The 25,495-nt window shown below is 52.2% G+C and overlaps 1 protein-coding gene across 1 annotated transcript in view; it reads left to right on the top strand.

Annotated features, from left to right (window-relative positions):
• Positions 1-23,140, top strand: part of HS3ST4 (heparan sulfate-glucosamine 3-sulfotransferase 4) — a gene marked incomplete at its 5' end in the record, with an annotated part of 53,785 nt that extends 30,645 nt beyond the window's left edge. The window contains one exon of the mRNA XM_083872937.1: positions 20,688-23,140. Coding sequence (XP_083729063.1) covers positions 20,688-21,324 — 637 coding nt within the window. The 3' untranslated portion in view covers positions 21,325-23,140. The remainder of the gene's footprint in view (positions 1-20,687) is intronic.
• Between the last annotated feature and the right edge of the window lie 2,355 nt (positions 23,141-25,495).

Consider the following 25,495-nt stretch of genomic DNA (forward strand, 5'->3'; position numbering starts at 1 on the left):
GAGCCCTCAGACAGACCAGAAAGCCCCAAACAGGCTGAAGCAGCTGCAAGGGAAATGTAAAATAAACATGTGGCCTGAAGTCCGGATGTGCAGTTTATTTTAAAACCTAATAACTCCAGATAATTGATAGTGGAGTGCAGTATTTTCCATGCGTTGGATTACGAGCGTCTGTCGCTCACCAGAAGCTGTAACCTTGAGCTATGAGACATTATTGGCAGTATTTAACACAAATCTGTTTTCCATCATTGTCAAATCCCACTTCAATATGCACCACAGGAAGAAAGCCGAATACTAAATTGATTTCTTTAATGGGAAGTGTTCTTCAGGAGATACCGACCTGTGTGGAGATGCATTAATAGGATTACAATGGAACCTTTTTATTTTGCTTTATTTTTAATGGAGATTTCCTATCCTGACTCACCTACGAGATGCTGCTTGGCCTCAGACAAGCAAGTAAAGGCAAGGCAAGGCAAGGCAGTGTACCACGAGGAGAGTGTCTGTCAGTCTCTGGAGATGTAGCTCCTGAACGTGGGACTGTTACTGGAAACAGCAGCATTCACCAAACACCAAAGGAGAGCTCACAGGCACTGCTGACTGGGATAAGGTGCTGCATCCTGCTGCCACCTGAGAGCACCCTGGATATCCCTCCTTCTCCTGACCCAGCAACCATTGGGAGGACGTGGAGAAGCATTTGGAGAGAAGCAGGAGAAAAGCGAGCCCAGACTTGGCCTGGAGCTGGGTGTGGAAGCCGGGGGCCCAGCACAGGCTGTGCTCAGCCTGTCCCAGCGCTGGTGCTGTGCCCGGGCAGCCAGGGGCCAGGGCAGTGGAACCAGCAGCACTGGCCACCGTCTCCTCAGGCACCGGGTGATCAGTCTGGGGATTGCTGGTGCCAAGCAGGCAGGAGGAAGGTTTGCCTTCTCCAGGAGAGTGGGAGTTCTGTAAACGACAAGGTAATTACCTTACTTCAGCATACGCTGATTGACAGGGACCTAATTGACTGTTAAGAGCCCCATGAACTGCTCTCACTTCCTCCTCCTGACATTGCTTGAGCTGAGGCTTGGCTGAGAGTCCCAACTCCGGGCATTTGAAACCTCGCAGCTCTTCGGGGGGTCTCTCCAGTGGGATGAGGAGTCGGGAGCTACAACCCCCCTTCAGGGCTGGTGGTGGTGCCACAACCTTTGGACAGCAGGTTCACCTGGCAGCTGCTGACTCAGACGTAGCTGGGCGCACGACAGTGCCACATTAAAATGTCTGTGGCAGAGTTGTGGGCTACTGCAAGGTTGTTTTCAAGTCTGACTGGGAAAGCTGAACCTTTCCTTGTGATATGCTGAGGATTTATGTCTGTAAATATTGAGGGGATGTGGAGGAGGTGTGATGAGTAATGAGACCATGCAGGGCAGACCCTCCACAGGCAGAAGATTTGCTCCTCACAGCTGCCCTCTAGGGCTGGATGGTGCTGCCCAGCTGAGGGTCTCAGCATCAGCAGGGTCTGTGGCAAGCAGGGTCTGTAGCATGCAGGGGCTGCACTTGAAGGATGCTGTTCCCGCAGAGAAGAACCACCAACCTTTTAACAAGCAAGGCTCTACAGATTTACAGGAGCACATTACGTGTTTCCAAAGGCAGTATGGTATGCTCTGGAGCTAATTTGAAGGAAGATTTTGGATTCAGAGACAATGCTGCTCTGGCATACCCTGACAGTAAGTGATGCTGTTGCCGTGACAACTCCCCAAATCTTCCATTCTCAAAACCCACCTGGGTCTCCAGCTGCTCTGGGAGTGCACAGGGTGGGCTAGTGCTGCACCCCCTCTCCCTGGACACCTGCCTTTGACTCATCCCACTGGCCCTGCAGCTCCAGCCCATCAGGCACTCACAGTGCTTTGCTGCAGCTGCCCCACTTCTCCTCTGCTGCCTGTACAACACTGGGCTCTGGGTAGGTATAAACAAGCTGCCACTGTGATGGATAAGAAAATCACAGCGTCAGTTAGAGTGGATTATAGCTTTTTCTCCCCTGACAGGAAGGAGATGTCTCTCCATACAAGCCTGAGGTTGCTCAGGGCAGCCACCACCTTCATCCGTCAATGCTGGTCCCCAGGCACTCCTCAGCCAGAGATGCATTTGGTCGGAAATGCATCCACGTGGGCTGAGGCTTTTAAGGTGATCAGAGCTGATGGAGGCCGTGCTGCCCGGAGCTCTGTCTCAGGCAAGAAAGTTGTCCTGCTGCCTCCAGAGAAGCATGGCTTGTCCCTTCAAGCTGCAAAAGGCAGAGAGAGTCTGGAAAAGCCCCAGGTGACAGGGGGAAAAGTGACTTTGCCCCGGGCAGCATGTGTGCCCAGCCCATGAAGTGGGATGGAGTGTGAGCACCTGCCTGTGGGCAACCGTGAGAGATTCAAACTGAGCATCATCAGCTGGAGCCAGGGGAGCTGGGTCTGCCTTAGAGCAAGGTTTGTGATGGGCCAGATAACACAGAAACATCTAATGGGATTACTTGTGATGCTGAGAGTGTTTGGTGTGCTTCAGCTTTGTCCTGTGCTCAGCACAACCATGAAAGGTAGAGCTACCAAGTGTCCTGTGTGGTAGAGCCCCTGGAAGGTAAAGGGGTCACACAGGAGCAGCACTGAGCCTAGGCTGGGGTTGTTGTTCCTGGCAATGTGGGCAGGTTTCCCGGGGAGGCTGCTGCCCTCTTGGGAAAGGCTGTGCAGGGAGAGCAGTGCAGCAGCACACAGCCGTGCCAGAGACATCCCTCACTGCCGTGCCCCGGTGACACTGGGGCCTCTGGGCTCCGGGAGGATGCCCTCCTGGTTGTGTGGGAGCACTCTGAGGGACACAGGCCGTGCAGCATTTGCTGGGAGTGCATTGGAGTGCATCGCCTGTCAAGCAGCATTGATCCGGGTCTGTCTTATCTGAACGAGCTGTGGCCCCGAGCAAGTGCCGGGAAGACATTCCACTTAACAAGCGCAATTAGGGCTGTGACAATGGCAGGAAAGGAGCTCAGCAGCGGTGATTAATGTCCTCACACCTCTGTGTGCTGCAGTGGGGCTGCACGGCTGCCTCTGGTGCAGGATGGGTTGACCCCAGCCCTGCTTACCTGCAACACCTATTTGCTGGAAACTTTCAGGAAACTTTCAAGTATGAAGGAGAAACATTTCCTCTAGGAAAGTTTGTGGAAATGCAGTGTTTGCTGTTGGAACCAGACCTGTTGATGTTTTCCCTGGCAGACAGGAGCCAGGGCAGGGGCCGAGGCAGTGACATGGTGCTGCCCTGCAGTGACAGTGCAAGGGTGGCACTGCGGTGTGGTGTGCCACAGCAGCTGCCTGGGCCAGGACAGACAGGGCACAGGTGCCACTGTCAGCTGGAACCGAGCTACTCGCGTTACAGAACTCTTTCCTGCTGAGGCTGTGCCCATTTTCCTTCCCTATAATCTGGGGCTTCTTCAGCTGCTTCCCACCCGTGCTCTGCCAATGCCACCAGCCTAGGCTCTCTTAAGGTCGTGCTGTGGTCCCAATGCTGGACCCTGCTGTTGGTGAGTGCCAGAGATTTCATTGTTTGTTTGCTAGTGGAGGTGAGGATTAACGTGATTATTTTGCACAGCAATTACTGGCATGTGTAGCAAGGAGATCAACATGTGAGGAAAGAGGAGTGAAGAGGTTTAGGGAAGTGGGATGCTTGGGGGTTGAGACAGGGTGTTTGGGTGCCATGAATCAGTGCTCTGTGGCTAGGAACCCACCCGGTGTGGGGAGCCTGCTGGCTGGGGGCTGTGGCTGCCCTGAGCAGCCAGTGCAGCTGAGTGCCAGCCCCTGTGATGGCAGGTGCCCAGCACGGTTGGCACCCGCTGCAGGCAATGGCGGGCGGAAGCTTTCCCTCCCACGGCACCATACGGGAAGGCTTCTGTCACTGTGCCACTGCAGAGACAGGAATTTAAAAGTGTGACAAGGCAGGTTCCTCTGAACTGCCTCCAAATACCCGCCTAAGAATAGTATCTCCCTCCAGAAGGGTGGCTGGCTCCAGGCTCTTGTCTCCCTGTGCTCCCAGCACTCCATCCCTCCTCCTGCCAACCTGCGGGCTGTGACCAGCTGCCAGGATCGATGTGTGAGGGGCAGGGTGGGATTTAGGGCTCACACAGACAGCACAGATCTTCTTCTGCAATGTAAATCTGCACTCCACCTGCACAAAAGCAGAAGTCCCAGATTTATTTCCCAGTTCCTTCCCCTGTTAATAGCAGGCCCTTTGCTCTGCCTGTGATGTCTGGGCACAGCAGCTTTACCAGGTGATGAACCTGGCTCAGTGAAGCCAGACTTTGTGTCAAACATGGTAATGTTCCCTAAGCACAGCCCCAGCAGTGCACAGCCTAATGCCAGCCCCACAGCTCACAGGGCAAAGCCCTCGTGTCCTGCCAGTTCAGATACAGCAAAGCTGGTGTGTGTGGCACGGCAGAGGGGGAAAGAAGCTGGCAGGGGCTTCCTCCCTGTTTGCTTTCCACTGCAGACATTTACCTTTGAAGTGATGTGCTGGAAGGTTTCCTGGCTGATTAAAAAGCCCAGCATTAGTAGGCAGATGGAAAAACAATTGGTCTAGATGAGGCTTCCTGGACAGCAGTGGAAGTCAAGGATTTAGTCTAGCCTGATCTTGGAAATGGTTTAAACTCCTCAAAACAAGAGCACATAACCTGCTGCAGAGGTTAAATTTCAGTAAACCTCCCTGTCAGCAAGCTCCAGCAGCCTCTGTTTGCCTTCCCAGTGATGGTTGACAGAGGTGAAGTGCCTGGAGTTGGTCCGTGCACTCTGTGCTGCTGCAGCAGCCCTCAGCTGCTGCCAGGACAGATCCTGGCATCCCTCCATGCCCCTGAGCTGTGCTGCTTCATTCCAGCACCTGGCCAAACCTGTTCCTCTGAAGTGCAGTGTTCTGAGCCTTCAGCTGCCTCCAACCGAGCCACTGGTGGTGGCTGGACCCTCTCCCAGGACTGTGGTGATGAGCAAGGGAGCTTACTGCTGCTGTTCGGGGACCTGAGACCTCTCTCCTGTCCACCTTCTATTGCTTGTGGGGAAGCTCTGCTTCATGCTCTCCTTGTACCTTTGCAGGACCCTCACAGCTGTCCATGGGACCAAGACAGCTCCAGCCATGCTGGAGTTCACCCCTTCAAGTTGTAGTATTTATTCATAAGAAACTCATTGTCATCTCTGTGCCAGGTTCTGGAATTTCTTCTGCCAAATCCTGCGTGCATTCCTTTGATACAGAGGCCGAAGCTGTGGAAGTGACAGCTAAGCCCCAGGTTTTGATCAGAATTTGCAGAAGGTCAGATTGCCTTGTGAGTCTCCAAATCCGAAGAGAATTCATGGGCTGCAAAGTCAATGAAGTGCCCAGCCTGAGGGTACTCGTGGCAGAGCAGAGGTGATAACGTGTTTGGTGGCCACAGTTGACAGGAGCGTGGTGGGGCAGAGAGCAGGGTGCCTCCTCACTGCCCATGGCTCTAAAGGTTCCTTGGTCAGGCTTTGGTGTGGCTCTGCTCCTGCCTGGTTTCCAGGGGACCCATGGGGAAGCACGAGGGGCTGCTCTCAGCAGCTCTCAGGGATGGTACCTGGGAGCAGCAGAGCCCAGCCCCAGTGCATTCAGCCTGTTCCTGGGCAGCAGGAGCAGGGCAGGCAGAGAGGGAATGTCTCCGGACTGAAGACCAACTGCCTTCATCAGCAAGCATTAATTAGTCTTTGTGTTAAAGCCTCCATCCATAGCAGCTGTGCACAGGAGCTGTGAGGACAGGGAAAATTCTTCAGCAAGAACAAGCAGTGAGACTGTGGGTTCTCAGACCTTCCCTCCAGAGCTGGAAAGCCTTCACACCAGGAGCACCAGCCAAGAACTGCTGGCAATGCCAGGCAGCCGAGCACAGCCCTCGCTGCTCCATCCTTGTGCATAAATTACCTCCAGGCTCTGAGCTAAACAAAGGGCCCTGAAATAATTCTGCATTTTAATAAAGTCAGCATTCGTGCCACTGTCGTCCTTACAGAAAGAGAATTTGCATTTCCTTCTGCCAGCTCACCCCACACAGCCCTCTGGCACTGAGGCTGTGCACTTACCTGTGTTCCCACCAAGGACAACATTAGATTTTGTTTCTTAATCACTGTGACACCAGAAACAGAGTTAAGCTGCCCAAAGCCCCAGACTAGAGAGCACACCAATATCTCCAAAGCCCTCCAGTGTGCAAGGGTGTCTGAAAAGCAGTGCTCTCCAGAAAACTTGTGCCAGTGGCTGTGATCTCCTTGTGTCCCCCTGGATCCCTGTGCAGCAGCCTGTGGGCAGGCTCACACCCCATGGATCTGAGAGCCAGGGAGAAAGGGCTGCTGCTTGCACTGCTGATCTGTATTCCTGTAAAATCTAGACAGAAACAAACTGTTTCTCCCTCCCAAAGGGAAGGGATCCCCTGGGCTTAGAGTTGGCCACCAGCTGTGCCTCCAGCAGGCAGCACATGAGCAGCCTCAGAATTCTGTGCAGGTGCTGATGGGTGTTGGACAGGTGCTTCCTTGGGCAGGCAGAGCAGAGCCATGTCTTCCTCCCCTTTGATGGGTCTGTCACCCCCCTCATTTCCCTTCTCAGCCCCCTGTGCTGGACACACAGGTCAGGGGGGCTTGTCTGGCCTGGAGCCCACTGCCTTTCCAGCTGGAGTTGAGACTGGGGCCAAGGCAGCAGTGTATGTCTTGCTGAGGGGCTGCTGCAGGGGCAGAAGCACTTTCCTGCTCCAGGGTCTGCCCCTCATTCTGTGAGGGTCCTCAGCCCACACAGCTCTGTCCTGCCACTGCTAGGTTGTCCTGGGCTGAGCAAACCTCTGGCTGCAGCAGTCCCCGTGCATCGCTGCAGGGCTCACTGTGGGTCCCTCTCCCCTCTGCTGGGCAGACCCTGCTGTGGGGGATAGCCGCGATCACAGCTTTCTGCGTGTTCAATTACTGCCAGCTAATGATGATTAATTTACAATTAAGGGCCTCTAAAGGGTAGTGTGTCTGTTAAATAAATATTGATCTTTCATTTGTGGCCACAGATATATTGCCCCAGTTATGGAAAGCGGTGCAGCAGCAAAGCTGGGCTCTCCCAGAGAGAGACTCCCCATAAACCCTGAGCTCACAGGGCTGTGGAGGACTGGGGCTGCCCAGGGCAGGGGACTGGGCTTGCCTCATCCCAGGAGCCTGGGCCCTCAGGGCTGGACAAGGATCATGATATCTGGGGTATTTCAGTGCTGACTGGGAGTGCTCAGTCCTGTTGGTCCTGTTCCCATTTGCAGAAGGGGTGTGGGAATGGGGATGCTGGAGCTGGTGTTTCCCTCTTGCATGACCCTCAACTGGCCTTGTAAAGTAAACAAATTGTCCAGAGGGTCCACTAGCAGCCTGACAACAGACTTCTCACTGAATATACAATGTTTTCCAACCCCATTTCAGCCATACTCTGGAGTCTCTCTCTGGCCAGTGTGATCATGCCCACACATACATGCCACAGTGTGGGCTACCTGGCTTCTATCTGTCTGATCCCACTCTCCAAGAGTATTTTTCTAAAAATCTCTTATCAATTATGTATTAGCCATACAGCCCTCACCTTTTCCCAAGGTGTTGACCCCAAATAAACAAAGGCTATTTCAATCATTTGCCACAACCATCCAGTCCTGAATTCTGGAGGGATTTCTGCAGGAGTGTAGCACTCTTCTTTCTCTCCTGTAATTCTTTTCCAAATGCAGATGAGGTGGAAAGACCACCACCCCCCCCCACCTCCAGCCGTGGCCCAGGCAGTCCCTGAGTGTGCCCTGCTCCTTCTCCCTAGCACATTCCCAATCACTGTCCTCTCATCTCCCTTTCCCTCGGCAGCACATTCCTTGGAAACAGGCTCACCAGGAGAACACTCTCTGGCTTTCTCTTTTATTTGAGGCATGTATTTGGAACAGTGCTTTTGTTCCAAATGAACACGTTGATTCATTCAGAAGTGCAGTTTCTGTTTTTGAATCAGCGGAACTGTTTATGCTCATAGTGTCCATAAAACTGTTATTTTAGTCCTGACACTGATGCTTATGAATAAAATTTAGATCTCATTCAGAAGAACATTAGCTGTAGCTATTTGGCTTCTTGTTAAAGCATTAATTTTTATTGAGACCGCATTGCCAAGCAGCTCCTTCTGCGTCTTGCAACAACCAAGTACCTCAAAGTGGAGCCTTGGGTAGTTCCAGATTGCAGCACGTGTCCCCCAGACCCTGGGCTCCAGCCACTCCATCTGCAGTTCCTGGATGATGGTGGGAGCCTCCCAGTCCCCGAGGTGAGCAGGGCACAGGGGGGCAGGGGCATTGTGCTCAGGGGAGATGCTGGGCTCTGCCAGGAGCTGACACAGCAATGCTTGCCCATGTTGGGTGTTCTGGTGCCAATTAGCTCTCCTATGTATTTATTGCACCTTTTTGCTCGAAGCAAGCTGTTAAATGTCAGAAACACTTTAGCATTTTAGCAGAAAGATAATTTTTAATAGATTCCACCTACAAAAAGGAGCTGACTGGCAGAATATTAAACTCGGGGAGATTTATTTTTACTCCGTGCCTCCAAACAGCTTGAGATAACCATTTTTGCATGGCTCCTTGCTGATTAATGCTACTGTCTCTTGCCTGTCCTCCTCACTCCGTGCTGTGGCAGCTGTGGTCTTTCACATCCCATTAACCTTGTCTGCAGAAGGGATACCTGGCCAAAGAGAAGAATTAGCCCTTGTAATTAGGAATGTAAACATCTCACAGTGCCTGCTAACATCCACACATCCTTCTCTGCCTGCTCCCGGTGCTTGTTAGGGCAGGATACCCCCAGACAGGCTATTCCTGTCATCAGCTTCCCACATACCAGCTTTCAATAATTTCTAGTTGAAGAAGCATATAAAGCTCAAATCAAACCCAAAGTAGCTTTGGTTCTTCTTTGGGATTAAGGTGGGTGCTCTGTCAGTGCTGGTTTTGCTCTCTAAAAGTGCACTAGCAGCTGGTGGGGTTTCCTGGGACTGTGGTTAGTGTTTTCTCTTCCTTAGCAGAGCTGGTGGATGCCTGGGACTCGTGGCTGGCACTGGCCAAGAAATTGTGTTCTGAGTGATGATGATGTTTGTACCCATAGCTGGTGGCACAGCACCAGGCCAGCCCCAAGTGCTTCCACAGCAGCACTGCCTCAGGTGTTACAGGGATGCCACCTGCCACCTCTGCCTGTGGCCAGGTTTGATTTTTGGATTTTTGGGTATCAGTCTCTTCTCAGTATAGGCAGTGACTCCCTAGTGCTGGATGGAGCAATTGAGTCATTGCTCATAATACAGCAGCTTCTGAAAATTCAGGTGACTTCATTTGTTTCTCAGTGATATAATGAACTGTTTTGAGTGATGTTAGATTTAATGGCTAAATCAATGTGTGTATTTAGTGTTAGCCTTTATTTTAGCACTGAGTGACATGAGATAAGCAGACTTAGAGAGTGTTAATTGGTTTGTGTTTAGCATTTACACTAATCAGACTGTGCAGTGCTGCCCAGAGCTCTTCAACACTAGTAATTCTGTTTATCCAAACCAGGAATTGTTTACTCTATTGACTGGAGTGGCATCGGGCTGTTTTTTCACTCTCTTGGATGTTACATGTGTGAATGAGCAGAGAGCCCTGGCCAACCCTGAGTGGTGCCACACAGTGTGTGGGGAAGGTGGCTGAGCAAACCCTGATGAGACAGGGCACAGCAGGGCCCTGTAGGGCAGCAGTGCCAGTGAGAACCAGCCCTCCATGTCACAGCCCATGGCACCAGCACAGCCCTCCATGTCCCTGCTCCTGTCCCCCCTACCAGCACTGCAGGAGGTAACAGGAGCCCACACTCCCTGTCCCAGCCTCTGCCAGGGAGAGCTCCCATTACCCCATTCCTGCACAGGGCCCTGCTGAGCTCTGGGCAGCATCATCACAACTCACATGCTGCAGGGATGTGATATGGGCTGAGATATTGGGGCTGTGCTGCCCAGAGAGGGGAACTCCCAGGCCTGCTGGGCAGTGTGGGTGAGCCAGGACCCTCCTCTGCAGTTGTGCCTGGGCTGCCTGGCCTGGGATCACATCCATCTTGTACTGATGGCAGCAGATGTCTGGGCAAGAGCCCACCAGAGCAGCCACAGCACACTCTGGCAAGCCAACAACACACAGTGTGGCTGCCTTCAAAATGGCTTGAAAATTGCCTCACCATTGCTCTATTCCCATCACCTGGCTGGTTTTATTAGAGTTGGTTTTGGATCATTTAATTTTTATCTAAACATTCACTTCCCAGCTGAGCTCTTGGAGACCTCTGTCTCCCCAGGCTGCTGCTGAGCCCCTGGAAATGGACCTGCCTGTAGGATGTGCTGACAGCCCTTGCTGCTGCTGGAGCTGCCTCCTGAGCCATCCCTGGCCCTTCCCTGTGCAGTCCCAGTGGTGATTTTGCTCCTGGGCCCCTGGCTCTTGCAGGGGTAGGTATGATTCACCCTGAAAACCCTGGGTGTGCTTCCCCAGCGGGAAGGCTCTGGGTGAGAGACATCAGACATGCCACATGCTGCTCCTGTTCCAGGCTGCTCTAGGCTGTGCTGGGAGGCACAGCAAGATGAATTCCCTTTGATTTTGTAAAGTGCTGTTTTACTGATTTCTGCCAACCAGCTCCAGACTGGGTTGCCCCTCAAGTGCCACCCTGGGGGTAATGAGGGGACCCTGAGTGACCATTATCTGGAGCTGCAGCAGCACTGTGACATCCCTGGGATGGACATGAAATCACTGTGTGAGGGCAAGCAGAGGGATGTCACTGGGGCTCAGGGAGGAAGCTCTGCAGTACCGTTTGCACTGACTGTGTGATCCGAGTCAGAATGAGAATCATAAATCTTGATTATTCTCTGTCTCAGCTGATTTGAACCAAATGCCTTGGACAGGGATATAGTTCACATCTCGCTGAAAACTGCAAAAAAACTGATTAAATGTACAAACTGATATCAATAGCACTCTATCTCTGTTAATGCCCAACCTGTCAGAGTTTGGGGACAGGATCCTGTGTGGGTGGGCTCTGTCCCAGCCCAGAGCAGCTTCCTGGGGGGTTTCAGGGTGGTTTTCTCCCCACTGGTATTTATTTTGGTACTTCATTCCTGCAATTCTGGCTGTTATTATGATGCTGTCAATTACAGATGGCATCTCTGATTCTGATTGCACTTTGCTTACAATTAAGCATCCTATAGAAAAATGGAAATGCTGGGTCATTAACATAGTGTAATAATAAGGTAAACCATTCAATTATGGAGGAAAAACCACTTTGAATAATAAGGATATTGTATGCCTAAAAGACATACAGATGCCAGTGTATTACCATTCCTGCATACATAATAAATGAACTTAAACCCCAAAATAATCAACAGAAGCAAATAATAAATAGCTGTGCCCTCGGCAGCAGCCTGGCTGGCATTACTCCCTCCAGAGGCAGAGGAGCAGTTCTGGGGTGGGAATGGACGAGTCTTGGATCTGTTTAGCCCTTGGCAATTGTTTTGGGAGATGCCTTGGCCGCTGCAGGACTTGTCTGATGCTGGGACTGACGTGGTTCCCACTTGCATGGGGAGGGGGCAGAAGAGGGGCTGAGCACTGGTGTGCATTGCTGCCTGCAGTAGCCAGGGGCTCCAGAGGCTGGGTGCAAACACTGGTCCACTGTAGATTAAACAGTGGAACATCGTGCTTTGGACAGTTGAGAGGTTAATGCACTTGGGAAGATCTCGCCCCTCAGTGTCTCTGTGGAGGGGTTTGGAGCTGACTTTGCTGCCTCTTGCAACTTCTGAGAGCCCATCAGCTCCCCCCTGCCCCTCCAGCTGCCCTGCTGCAGCACCGCCGGCTTGCACGGATCCATCTCACTGACGACCAGAAAAGGAGAGGCTAACTGCAGGTGTGAAGGGGCAGAGGGTCATGCTCCTGGCCACCACCTCTGACCAGCCTGAGGCTCCTGTGGCAGCCTTGATGGTGGTTTTGTGTTCTGCCTTTTTGTGCCGGTCTCTCTGGCAGGAGGGCAGGAGTCCCTCTCCCATCCCCAGCTGCCAGCGGTGCTGGAGCTCAGCGCAGGATGTGAACGATTACTGCTGTTTTCAGCCTATTTGGCAGTATCGCTGCTCCATAACAATTCCCAGCCTTTTAGCTGATGATGGCTTACCTATTACTCTGGCACTGCGTTAGGATAACATCCAGATAGATCTGAAGAATGGAATTTATTTACTCTTTTCCCTGAAAAGCTTTTAGTATGATCCAGCCGTGGTGCTTTCACTTAGGCAGCCATTATTGCCAGGGTGTTTTTCCTGGTAGAATTTAATTTTCCAGAAGATGAAAAAGGACTCCTCAGGATACGCAGCTCCAAACCACTATATTTTAATATTTTATTTCCCTGGCCTTTTTTTGGGAAGGGCCCATCCCATCTTTGGGAAACTGGAGTGGTCTGAACCACTCGGTTGAGTCTGCTCAGTGTTAGCTGTCAGCTGCACGGTGTGCACAAAGCTCTCCCCATGAGTTGTAGCTTTCCCACATCCAACTGGCTGTTTCAGGAACCGCAGCCTGCAGTACCAACAGCATCTATTATTGACAGCCTTGAAACTTCCACCGGCATCACTTAGCAACCGTCAGGGCTGAGCTGGGTGGGAGCACTCCTGGGTGGGAGCACTCCTGCACAGGGGTCCCTGTGGGCTCCTCTTGCTCTGCCTGGGCCAGGAGGAACACGGCTGGTGCTGGGGGCTCGTCCTGCTGCATGATGGTGTTGAACTCCCAGACTGGGAATCCCAAGGGGGTGGGAAGGGAAGGGAGGAAGGGGAAGAAGGGGAAGGGAAGGGAAGGGAAGGGAAGGGAAGGGAAGGGAAGGGAAGGGAAGGGAAGGGAAGGGAAGGGAAGGGAAGGGAAGGGAAGGGAAGGGAAGGGAAGGGGTGCAGTGACTGCTGCCAACAAGGTGCACTGGATTGCATGTTTCAGAGAGGTTTCTGCCCTGCACAGATTGCATGTGCATCAGCATTTCATCTGCCCCATAGCTGAGCACTGGCATGGGGCAGGCAAAAAACAGTGGGAAGTGAGTGAACTGGCACCGACGAGATTGAACTCCTGTGTTGAGGAGAAACCTGGACTGGGAGCAGCTTGATGTGAACATCCTCAGTAAGAGGAGGCAGGACTCACCCCTGCCTGCCCGTGTGTCCTCATTCCAGTGCTGTGTGAGAAGCTCGGACTAGGGCTGCTCTGCTCTAACTGTGACTAATATAGTAATTAAATCTGGGAGACAACACTAGGAGATTCCCAGTGAATAGGATCATGGCGCTTCTGTAGAGAATGGTCGTGAGACTTCATCAAAATAATTTTGACAGCAGAGGGGTTAGAAATATGCATTTCCAGCCATTTTTTACAACCTGTTCCATGGTTGGCTGCTGACCAACAATAAATCTTGCACTAAAATTGGGAGAGATTGGGCCAAATTTATCCCTGGTCAAACAATGTCACACTGAATACACCTCTCCATCCACAGAGCTGAGGTTCCTTTGCTCAGCCAAAGCCAAGTGGTGCTGAGGGCTGTTTGTGACACCTGAGGAGGTGTGTGCTGACACAGATGTGCCGAGTGCTCCCAGCCTCGCCAGGAGCTCCCCCAGTGGAGGAGCCAGCACATCCTTGTACACACAGGGGTGCCCCTGTACATCTCACAGCTGCTGGTGAGGAGGGCAGGGGCCGAAGGGCAGTCCCCTTCAGGGGGCACATCGGGCACTTCCCCATCAGGAACCCCACTAAGCTGAGCCTATGCAATTAGTGTGAGGGCTATGCACTGGCAGGCAAGGGATTTTGGCACAAGGCAGCAGCCGCCTCCCAAAGGAGATCCACTTGAGGAAAGAACAGAAGAAAGCAAGATTTAGCATTAGGATCATAATTTCAGATTACATTGTGCAAGTATCAACAGTCTATACTCATGAGAGCCTTAGGGAACACAATGCTGCAGCAGGTCTCTCAGCCAGTCTGATCAGTGAGGGGTGGTTTTAATTGCAGCTGAATGGATCTAACCTTGTGATGTCTGTTCAGAAAGCACTGCCAGATTAATATAGGTTCCATAGTTGCTTCTGCTAAAAGACTTTAATGGATCAGCTTAGTACTCTGCTCCATGATTATAGCATTCCTACCCACCTATCATGCCTGAGCCAGATGGTCCCAGTGAAATCAGAGCATATTTATATTTTTGTCTGCTATTCAGCCACCTGCCCACTGATTTTTGTGGCATAGTAGTAGGAGGAGAGGAGACTTCCTGGGTGCAATTTGCCCTCCGCCCCTTTCCTTGCCCCAGTATCCGCCCCACCTCCTAGAAGACCCCGGAGGAGCCACAGAAAGGCTATGCCCTCAGAGTGCTGAGGAGGCTTGCCCTGCCATCCTCCTGGACAGCAGCGTGGCTCCGGCTCCTGGCACAGACACAGCTGCTTCCCGGGGTGCTGGGGGATGTTTCCAGTTCTATCGGTGATGAGAGCCATTAAGAAGGTACAAGTACTAAAGAGATCCTGAGCGATGCCTATAAAACCTTTGAATCCTTGACAGAATCAATAGCAGGTTCTCAGGAGTAACTTCTTATCCAGGCCAACTTAAGCACATGCCAATGAGCCATTAAAGATTTTGCATTTTGTGGAGACACAGAAGCCCTTTCATTGTGATTGTTGGACGCTAGACTAGGCGATATTGTGAAAAATCACATTAGAAATTGACTGTGCTCCAGAGGCATTTTCCTCGGTGTCCGGAAGTGTGGCTGGAATGATGCTCCCAGTGATATCCTCCCGCCTGGGCTGCGGGGCCGAGTCCTCCGAGGATCACTGTGTGAGCAGCACCGAACCCCCGGCACCGCTGGGCGACAGAGGGGACAAGGGAGGGACGGAGCAGGAGAACTGTGCCCCATGAAATGCCGGTCCTGGGGATGGAATGCAGCCGAGCTGCCGTGGGGTGCCCTGAGCCATCCCACCAGCCCAGGAGCAGGAGCCACGGGCAGCCTGTGTAGGCAGGTACTCACTGAGACAGGTACCCACTGGGGCAGGTACTCATTGGGACAGGTACTCAATGGGTAGGTACTCATTGGGACAGGTACTCATTGGGACAGGTACTCATTGGGACAGGTACTCAGTGGGTATGTACTCAGTGGGACAGGTACTCATTGGGACAGATACTCATTGGGACAGGTACTCAGTGGGTAGGTACTCACTGGGACAGGTACTCATTGGGACAGGTACTCAGTGGGTAGGTACTCATTGGGACAGGTACGCATTGGGACAGGTACTCAGTGGGTAGGTACTTATTGGGACAGGTACTCATTGGGACAGGTACTCAGTGGGTAGGTACTCACTGGGACAGGTACTCATTGGGACAGGTACGCATTGGGACAGGTACTCAGTGGGTAGGTACTTATTGGGACAGGTACCCACTGGGGCAGGTACCACTGGGACAGGTACCCACTAGGTGGGTACTCACTGAAGTAGGCACTCAATGGGACAGGCACTCACAGAGACAGGTACCCACTGGGGTGCTCACAGCCCCGCCAGGCGCTGCCCCTGGCCCGAACTTACCGCCTCTTGGATACTCGGATACCTTTGCTATTAACACGGTTTCCAATTTGGCATCTCGGTTGCCGTGGCAACGCCAAGCTGCCATTCTGTGCTCAGCTCGGCTCTCAGTTAGTCAACACGCGTTAGCACCTGCGTTGGTATGGCAACCCAGGACCGCGCTCCGTCCGGCCCGCCGTGCGGACAGATGGATGGACGGCTCCAGGCAGCCCTGGCAGCGCTGTACAAGGGCTGGCCCTGCTGAGGGGCACTGAGACCCCACCAAGCCCCAGCTGGTTCTTGTTCCCTGGCTGCACTGGGATCCGGGGCTGCCCCTGCTCCAGCTGTAGCGTCCTGGGCTCCACATCCTGCGCAGGCTGGGGGACGCTGGGGAGAAACTCAGCAGGGCACAGAGCAAGGACGTGTCCTTGCAATCCCAAATTGCCCCTCACAGGAGTGTTCTGCATGGATAGTGAATGGCTTTGGAAACTCTGGGAGGCGGGAAAGCTCCTTGTCTTGGAGAGGGAAACCAAAGGTACAGGCAGCCACTAATTTGGGGTTATAAGCCCTGCAAAACCAGAACAGAAGTCACAGAGAGAGGTGGTTCACCCCCTTCTCCCAGCCACCAGATTCCTAACCATTAAACTCTTCCAGTGAGTTTCCTGGGGATGGTTTGTGCTCTTTTGGCCCCCAGTCTGAACTGGCACCCGCTTTTCTGAAAGGGCTTTGTAATTTGTGTTTAGTGGTTTTTAACAGACATATGTGAGCTGTTTGAATTAGAGCAATGTGAATCTATTAGGCAACGACAGATGCAAGTTTTGTGCCTCTTATTAGAAGGGATTGGCTTCTGAGGTTTAGTGATGTGCAAAGGATTGGACTTTGGAGAGATTAAAATTATTTTCAGCGTTAAGCACAATATTTCTGAGCTAATGCACTCACTCTTGAATATAGATTCACAGACCAAAAAGATTATAAAACATTAAACCTATGTAAATTCAGCTGTAAATTTATGTTTGAACAAATTCAACAAGAGATTTGACTCGGGGGCTTATAGCAAATGGGTTCTGCTTTTAATGCTCACTGCAGGCTCAGTTGCAATGCCGCTCTCCCCTTGAAAGTCCCACGCCTGCTGAATTACTGGCAGGTCACAGCTGACAGCTCAAGCAATTATACTGGAATGTGTTAATAATAAAAAGAAAAAGGATTCATGTTTGTCTTTTCAGAAGACAAAAGCAGCTGTTTGCTCCACCCCAAGGAGCAGCAGAGAGGAGTTCTCTGGGCAGGTGACTCTTGCAGCACCCGGCCATTTCCTCTTTCCATGGCAGCCGTGCAAATCCTTGTCCTCCTCTGCGATTCCCCAAGCCCTGGGAGTTGCTATGAACTTTTTTCTCTTGTTGGGAACATGAAAATACACTTAACAAAGACTCCTTTTGAGTGGGATTGCAGGAAACCTGCAACATCGTGAACAAGCTGCCTACACAGAGATAAATGACAGCTGTGACTGAAGGAATAAACAAGATAATCTGGATTTAAATAAACCACAAGGGGATTTTGGCAACATGCAAATTCGCAAATTTATAAAATGTATCCTTTGAAAGTAAAGAGCTTGTTTGAAGCCAGCAGTTAAGAACAATTACTACAGCACATTTTCCAAATGAGGGCTTAGAGCTGGCCTCTGCTACAAGCCAGGGCAGGCGGGAGCCAGCTGTCCTGCCTACCACCCACAGTGGCTGGGAGCCTTCTCTGCACAGAGCAGAAACCTGAAGGAGTGAGAGCAGCAAGCCCCAGTGCAGCTCAGGGGTGCTGAGGGTGCACAGAGCAGTCTGTTCCTCCTCAGGCTCGGGACACAGCACTGGGGAATGAACAGGAAAGGAGAGAAATACCAAAAGCCCAAGCAAGTACTCAATAATATATATTGGAACATCTGCTTGGAGGAGGAGGTAATTCCTGGCTCCAAGGCCAGCATGCCAGTTTAGTTTTGGCATTGCACAGTGTAGGGATGCTGCACCAACAAGCACAAGGGGATGGTGCCTGTCCCGTAAGGGAGCAGAGGGTTTGTTCATGCCTGTGTCAGCAGAGCTTCTGCCAGTGCAGTGTTGTCATTGCTCCCCTTCTTTCAGGTGAGCAGTGATGGAGAGAGAAAAGTGCAGGAGGGGAGACACCAGTGGCAGAGCTATGAGCAGACATGTCCCACTCCAACACTTCAGCTCCTGCAGTGCCTGTCAGGTGCAGTGACTTCGTGGCCATGCATCTTTCAGCAACCAGACTGGCCTCGAGAGGGACACAAACACTGCAGGGAAAGGCAAAGTGTGTTCCAGAGGGAGCAAAGCCCCAGCCCCACACTGCAAACTGCTCTGCACCAGCCACTGCAGGAGAGTGATGCGGAGCCGTGCTCTGCCTGCACACACAGAGCTGGTTAGAATTCCATCGGCACACACACAATTAGGGCAGAGCACATGGCAGCAGCTCTGTGAAGGTTAACTGCTCTGAGGAGCATTCCTGCCGTGCCAGAGGCTCGGTTGCTCCAGCTTTAACACCCTTGTTATTCCCAGCAGCAGGAGCTGGCCGTGCTGTGTGGCACTCTCTGTTTGGCAGCAGTTATCGTGTGCCACCGGCTGCATGCGGGCACCTGACCCCAGGGCTGCAGGCTCAAGCCTCCTTCAGTGCACAGTGTAGCTTGGGGCCTGCCCCAGTAGGGCAGCACATGGGGAGGGGCTCTGAAACACAGCAGAGTTTGGGGTAAAGCCTTTCTCAGTGTGTGTCCCAGAGCCACAGTTGTTCCAGGCTCTGCAGGGCCAGGGTGTCTTGAGGATACTTTGTGGCTTCCAGCTTTAGGCTAAAAACTGTACAGCACAAGCCGAATCTGCTTCTCCTCCTCTGTTCCTTGATCACTGCTTCCCCATTTTCTCCTCAGGGCCAGCCCATCCATCCATTTGTCTTTATTGTGTATGGAATTTTAACACAGTCCTTACATTTTGGCAACACTTCCAGATTATTAGCTCTGCAGTTTCTTGGCTCCTGTTTATTGTGGTACCATCATCTGAAGGGGCACTTGTAAAACCCCCAATGTCTTTGTTTTATGCAAACCAAACCAAATGCCCTGGGGTAGCTGGTGCTGCTGTGGGGGACAGACACCACTGTGGCTCTTGTCCTGGCTGTAGGTGGGTCGCTCCCCATGGTCCCCTCCCAGCTGATGGTCACAGGCTGTGAGAATGGGCACGGAGCAGCCCTGCTGGTGGCAGCACATCCCACTCCTCCACCCCCCACAGTGGGCACCCAAGGGCTCATCTCTGATCATGCTGTGGGTCTTGCTGTGATGAGCATAGCCATAAAAGCTGCTTCCTTCCCACAGGGCCTTTAATTCTGGGTACTGGATTCCCCAGGGAAGCTGGTCTGTAATTTTGTAGCATCTGCAGTCCCCAAGTGCTCCTATCCCTCTTAATTTGTTCAGGGTTTTCTTAAAGGAGTGAATACCTCAAGATGCATCGTTCTGACTAATCCTTGCCCCCGTGGTGTCACTGCCACTCAAGTGGCTGATGCAAGGCATGCGTGAAGCACCAGAGTGCTCTGGGCAGAAGACAGGCTTGCAGGTGCCTGCCATTGGGAAGGCAGCTCCAGCAGGACCTGATGCCAGAGGGATGGCTGGCCACCAGCATGCTGGCCCTGAGCCAGAGTCCTGCAGCCCTGCAGGCTGCATTGCTGGCACTCAGCAGGAAAGGTTCTGCAACAGGACAGGGGCAGCCACAGGAAGGCCAGCCTCTTCACCCAAAATGCTGAGGACACCAACAGCCCTGTGGCAGCACCAAACCCATCCTCACTCTTACCTTGGCACGAGACTCCTCATCACCCCCAAAAACACCTCAGCAGAAGAAGCCAGGTGCACCAGCAGTGAATACACAGATTACAGGGGCATTAAAGCCAGTTGATGCCTGTAGCAGTCAAATACGAGGTGACACTGACAGGCACATCCAGCGGGCTGTGCCTCTCATCTGCTTCTGCTCCAGGCTTCAGCTGTGTTTTTCCTGAAATGGGTCTTCCTGGGGCCCAGCAGTTTGACGTCAGCATTACTGTGGCTGTCACTGCCCAAGGTGCTCTCACAGAGCCATTTCAAGCCTATTCACGTTATTTCCTCACCATATGCTTGTACTAAAAATAGTTGCAATACAAAGGGATAATCCTGCAAGGCCATGGGCATCACCATCCTCCATGTCTAGCACAGGAGATCTGCCCAGGGCCATGAATGCTTCCCCAGGGCAATGACCTCATTCCTGTCCTTGGCTCTGTGGCAGGGCTGGGGCTGCCCACAGCCAGGGCCATGGTGTGGGTGGGTGTGGGCAGCTGACAGGTCCCTGGCTGTGGCACTGCCTCCAGCCCCAGTGCCACCTGGCAGCACAACAGGTGTGAACCAGGCTGTGATGCTCTTGCAGGGGACACCTGTAGGTCCCTTCCAATAAAGCTTTTTCCGTGATTCTGTGATCACTTAAGACCCTCTGGCTGGCTATGATAATCTTTAACTGGTGGCACTGGGACAATAATTTACCTCTTCATTTTCTTAGACATAACTGCTATCTCACTGCAGTTTCGTTTTACAATATGGTAATATGCTATCCAGGAAAATCTTGCTACATGCTAATTTATCCAGTAGGCAAATTCCTTTTGGCTAATAAAAGTGCTTGCACAGGAAGCTCAAAACCCAGCAGCAATTAATTATTGACAGAGCATGTGAATTAGAGATAAAAGAAGAGTCATTCTTTCTCACACACAAGATAGTAAATAAATTTAATTATTGTACTAGAAGCAAGGGATCTTACTCTGTATTAAGTTTTATTAGCTGAGACATTTAAAAGCATGTCATCATAACAAAAAGGTCCTGTGTAATCCGAGCTGCGCCTCTCCTTACACGGCTCTGGAGTGAATGGGCTTAATTGAGCAAATGGGAGCAGATGGCTTCTGAGCAGGCAAGTATTGTGCAGGTTTAGTGTCAATTAGCTTAGGTCTACACACACCTATGGCAAATCGTCTGCATAATGTCTCACCAAGACTGACTTTACAGTTTGGGTGCCCACAATGGCCAGGGGCTGAGAAGAGACAAAGCCGGAAAGGCTTTTTGCCCACTCATGCCTGGCCCCTCACTAACCACCTCCTCTGCTTCTGCCCAGGAACGTGATGCCCAAGACGCTGGAGGGGCAGATCACTATGGAGAAGACCCCCAGCTACTTTGTGACCAACGAGGCCCCACGGCGCATCCACTCCATGGCCAAGGACACAAAGCTGATCGTGGTGGTGCGGAACCCCGTCACCAGAGCCATCTCGGACTACACACAGACCCTCTCCAAAAAGCCAGAGATCCCCACCTTCGAGGTGCTGGCCTTCAAGAACCGGACCCTGGGGCTGATCGATGCCTCCTGGAGTGCCATCCGCATTGGGATTTATGCCCTGCACTTGGAAAATTGGCTCCAGTACTTCCCCCTCTCCCAGATCCTGTTTGTCAGTGGTGAGAGGCTCATCACTGACCCAGCTGGGGAAATGGCCAAGGTCCAGGACTTCTTAGGCCTCAAGAGGGTTGTGACAGAGAAGCATTTCTATTTTAATAAAACAAAGGGGTTTCCCTGTCTAAAGAAGCCAGAGGACAGCAGTGCTCCCCGGTGTTTGGGCAAGTCCAAGGGTCGAACTCACCCCAAAATAGACCCAGACGTCATCCACAGACTGCGGAAGTTTTACAAACCCTTCAATGTCATGTTTTACCAAATGACAGGCCAGGATTTCCAGTGGGAGCAAGAAGAAAGTGATAAGTAGAAGCACAAAATCAGGAAAAAGTATTTTTTGTTTTTGGGATGTGAATCATCATTTGAGACCCAAAACTCTCCTGGGGCCAGAGGCTCAGCCCTGTGTGTAACAGGCCCTTGTGTTGTCAGGGCTGCAGCAGGAGCTGCCCCACATGTCCCCTTCTGGAACTGTAGTGGCCTGTCACCTCGGGCTGTCCCCACCACGGTGTTGGGGGACAGGGGCAGGTGGGAGGAGGAGGAGGAGGCAGGGGGAGCAGGGCTCCTCAGGGTGATGGGGCACTTTGTGTTGATATTTTGCTGCTTGGTGTCCCCCTTGCAGCCAGGCAGGCAGGACCAGACCTCCTGCCAAGGCGAGCTGGGTGAGAAGGTGGTTCCCAAAACCCAACACTGGGAAAAACCCATAGGTTTGATTTCTCCTGCCCTGCACTTTAGTTTTGCCCAAACAGCAGCATCAGATCTGGTAAATTCAGGCCTTGTGCACTCACATGCACACAGGTCTTTGTGTGTGGAAGGAATAAAGCCAGTTATGCTGCAAAGGAACTATGTACAGGAACTTCATTTGCACCAAAAGTTTCAATTACTTCTTGCACTAAAACTAGAATTTACCAAGTGCCACAGACACCTGGCCTCAATTCTCCTCTGACTGATGGGTGCACCTCCACTGTTGGAAGAGAGTTGTTCGTTCTTTGCTGAGATGCAAAGTGAGATCTCTCAATGAGATCTGGGGTCCCCCCGGGATGCTGAAAGAACATTCTCAGGCTCCCCAGGAGTGAGCCAGGCTCCCACTGCCCAGCCAGGCTGCCAAGGCACAGTGTGGTGCCACACATGTCCATGCAGCACCCCCTGGCCAGGCTGTGCTCCACGGTTTGGAGCTGGATGTTGCCAGTGGGGACAGAGGGGTGGCTGCAGGGGACAGCCCTGGCATGGGGTCTGGCAGTCAGGACCCCTGGCACTGCCATTTGCTTGCACCTTGAAAATGCAATCCCTGCTGCTTGCAGTAGACAGCTGGGGTTGCAGAACAGGGAAGCAGCCTTCATCTTACTTCAGAATTACAAGAGAGCAATTAATTCCCAGAGCAAACACTGCTCAGCGCACAAAACCTGTGCTCTCTAGTGGGAATGACCAAATCACCCAGATTTGCAAATCCTGGTAGAAACTATAGAATAAACCTATATCCCCACTCGATCCCCCAGTGTCATGAGAGCTGTTTGCTGGCCTCAGCAGACAACAAGAGTAGAGCTTTCACACAACTGCACAGTTCCACCTCCACTGCTGCAGGAAATCAGGCAGAGGGAGAGCAAAGGTGAAGTGCAGAGCTGCTGCAACTCTCCCTCACATGGTGACTTCTCAGGGCACTTGGATACTGCTGGCAGCTCTCTTTGCTCTGATGAGGGCTAAGACTACCTCCAACTTGGGGTGTAGCCACAGGAGAGCCCCCTCCCACTGGGCAGATCCCCAGCAGATGTGCAGGATGGGGTTGCTACAGGAGGACCAAGACTCAGTTCTGACTGAGGTGAAAGAACTCCCCACAGCTCCAGCTAACAGATTGAAATCACTGATGCATTTCTGGGGTGACAAGCTGACCCTGCTCAGGGTTTCAGGGTCTGTCGTGTGGCTCATTAGGCCATGGAATGGTGCTGGTGCCTTGGACTGGATAAGAAGAGCTGAAGCCATTTGGACCATTGACTACATGGCCCGTGCTGGAGGGGCACTGTGAGGGCCCTGTTGACATCACGTCAGTTCCCATCAGCCTGGTCAGATTTAAAAACAGCTCTTTTAAAAACACAGTTTTCACAAACCCACAAACTCCCAAATCACTACAGGAAAATTGGAATTACATAATAAGAATAATCTTACAGATAATAAGAATAATCTTACAGTGCTTCACACGTTATTAAAATACCAGAACAGGTCTTACATGAATCCTGTTGCATAATTTGGTGCAAGATCCTGAATGGAGGACAAGGGGCTCCAGGCCCCGTGTCCCCCTCACCAGAGGGATGTCTGGGAATTGCTGCTTGTCTCTGGAGTGCTGCACCCCCAACGTGGTGTGGGGCTGGCCCGGTGGGTGCTGGGACTGGCAGCTCTGGTGACTGACAGGGGCTCAGCTCCAGGGGATGGTGGCTCCTGGCTGGGCTGGGGACATGCTGCTCCCGCTATGCCCCTCTACCTGCCCCCACACTCACTCTCCTTATTTCTGCCATATATTCAGAGGTTTATTTTTTATACCGGACACCATCTGCAGCTCGGCAGGAGCTGATGGGTGCCCACTGGGAGAAGAGACCCTGCTCCATGGACACCAACCCCTCAGCTTGGTGGGACAGGACCCTCCAGCCCCCAGCCCTCTCTCCAGGGACAGCTGTGGTGCTACCAGCACTGCAGTGCTGGGAGGGAGCAGGGACATGCCAGTCACCCTGGGGTGGGCTGGGGGCATGGGGACTGGGGTGGAGGGTGGTGTTGTTTTGTTCTTTGGAAATGTGCCCCATGTATGCCCCACTGCAGCTGGGGCTGGATGGGGGGATTGTTTTTTATCTGGCCAGAGAGAGGCCTGCCAAATGAGAGTCAGGTTAATAACACTTTTTAAAAAATCTATTCAAATGTCAGCATTAGAATACACAGGAAATTGAATTTTGTATTTGGTTTCAATTAGCAAAGCATAAATTATATTTAATTTTATGCACAGACTGAGTGATTCATTGTTCTGGAAAAGCTGGTACTTTCTGGTTCAGAGACTGGAAATGGAGAGCAGGTCTGTTCTGAACCTTCCTTGCTGTGCTGTCACTGCCTCCCCAGTGCGTCTCTGTCCATCAGTGTCTCTGTACCTGAACGATGTGACTGTCCTGAACTGAACCCTGGAACCCCCAGCACTAAACAATAAATCATTGTAGCAGCTGCATTTCTTGGCTCCATTTCTCTTGGCCCCCCAGCAGCACCAACACCCCCTGAGCAGGAGCCAGAAGGGGACAATGCTGGCCGTGACCAGCCCAGCTGATGCTGTGACTGGTCCCACAGGCCATGCCCCCCCCAGCGAAAAGGGCTGGGAAGGCACATGCTGCAGCCAGGATCAGAATCATGACCAGGACAAGGATCACCTGGGCCAGCCTGCAGGTGTGGGGGGTGCTTTCCTCACTGACCTTTCAGTTTGGGGTGCACCTCCCAAGGTCACAAAGAACAAATCCCCGAGCAATGGCTGGGAGATTTCACTTGCTGCTGATTAAGGCTGAATCAGTGGCTAATAAAAAGAGAGGGCTAAGAGAGGGCTGGCTGCCAGGCAAAGAAATTAAGAGGAAAATTTTTTTATCTTATTTTGTTCGCACAATTTCCTGCTTGTTTGAAAAAAGGTTATTTCACAGCATGGTCCTATTGTGTCATCTGATAAAAACCACGGAAAAACTTTTATCGACAAAATTAGGAAGTAGTGAACTATAAAATTGCTAATTATTTTCTAGTAAATTTACTTTTAAATAACTTTAGACACCAATTACAGGCACCATTAAGCACCATTAACACTGGGTATATTTACCAAACAAGGATGGAATACTTATTCAAATCAAGATCATTTTGGTGTAGATTTTTCTGTCTGGAAAGCAGCCCCCTCTCACCAGATATTTAAAAAGCCATCAAAAGATCAATTACACCTCAAGTTCCTAATCTGTGAGCTGCGGTGTGCTGTAATTCAACCCTTGAAGGAAACACCTGTGAACAGGAGCCGCTGTCCTGAGGAGCACCCGCGCCTGTCCTTCCCTCCCGCAAACCCCGGGGAAGCGACTCTCACATCCAGCTGATCCAGCTGTCTCTTGCAACGCCTCCATCCCTGCTCCGAGCAGGGTTAGCGGGGTTATCCCCCTCGGCACAGCCCGTCACCGACCGGAGCGCGGCTCCTGCGGCGGTGCCTTGGCTGCCCTGCGGCGCTCGCTGCTGCGGCCGGGCCGGCGCCTCCCTGTGCGCGATGCCCGCAGCCCGTGCTGCCCTCGGGACCGCCTGTCCTCAATGCCTGCATCCCCCCCTGCCCTCGGGAGCTGCGGGACCGCCTCTCAATGCCTGCATCCCCTCCTGTCCTCGGGAGCTGCGGGACCGCCTCTCCTCAATGCCTGCATCCCCCCCTGCCCTCGGGAGCTGCGGGACCGCTTCTCCTCAAAGCCCCCAGTGCAGGGCTGTTGCATCTTGCCCTCCTTTGTGCC

The sequence above is a fragment of the Zosterops lateralis genome (assembly GCF_965231275.1).
Source record: "Zosterops lateralis genome assembly, chromosome: 15".
Taxonomy (NCBI): Eukaryota; Metazoa; Chordata; class Aves; order Passeriformes; family Zosteropidae; genus Zosterops; species Zosterops lateralis.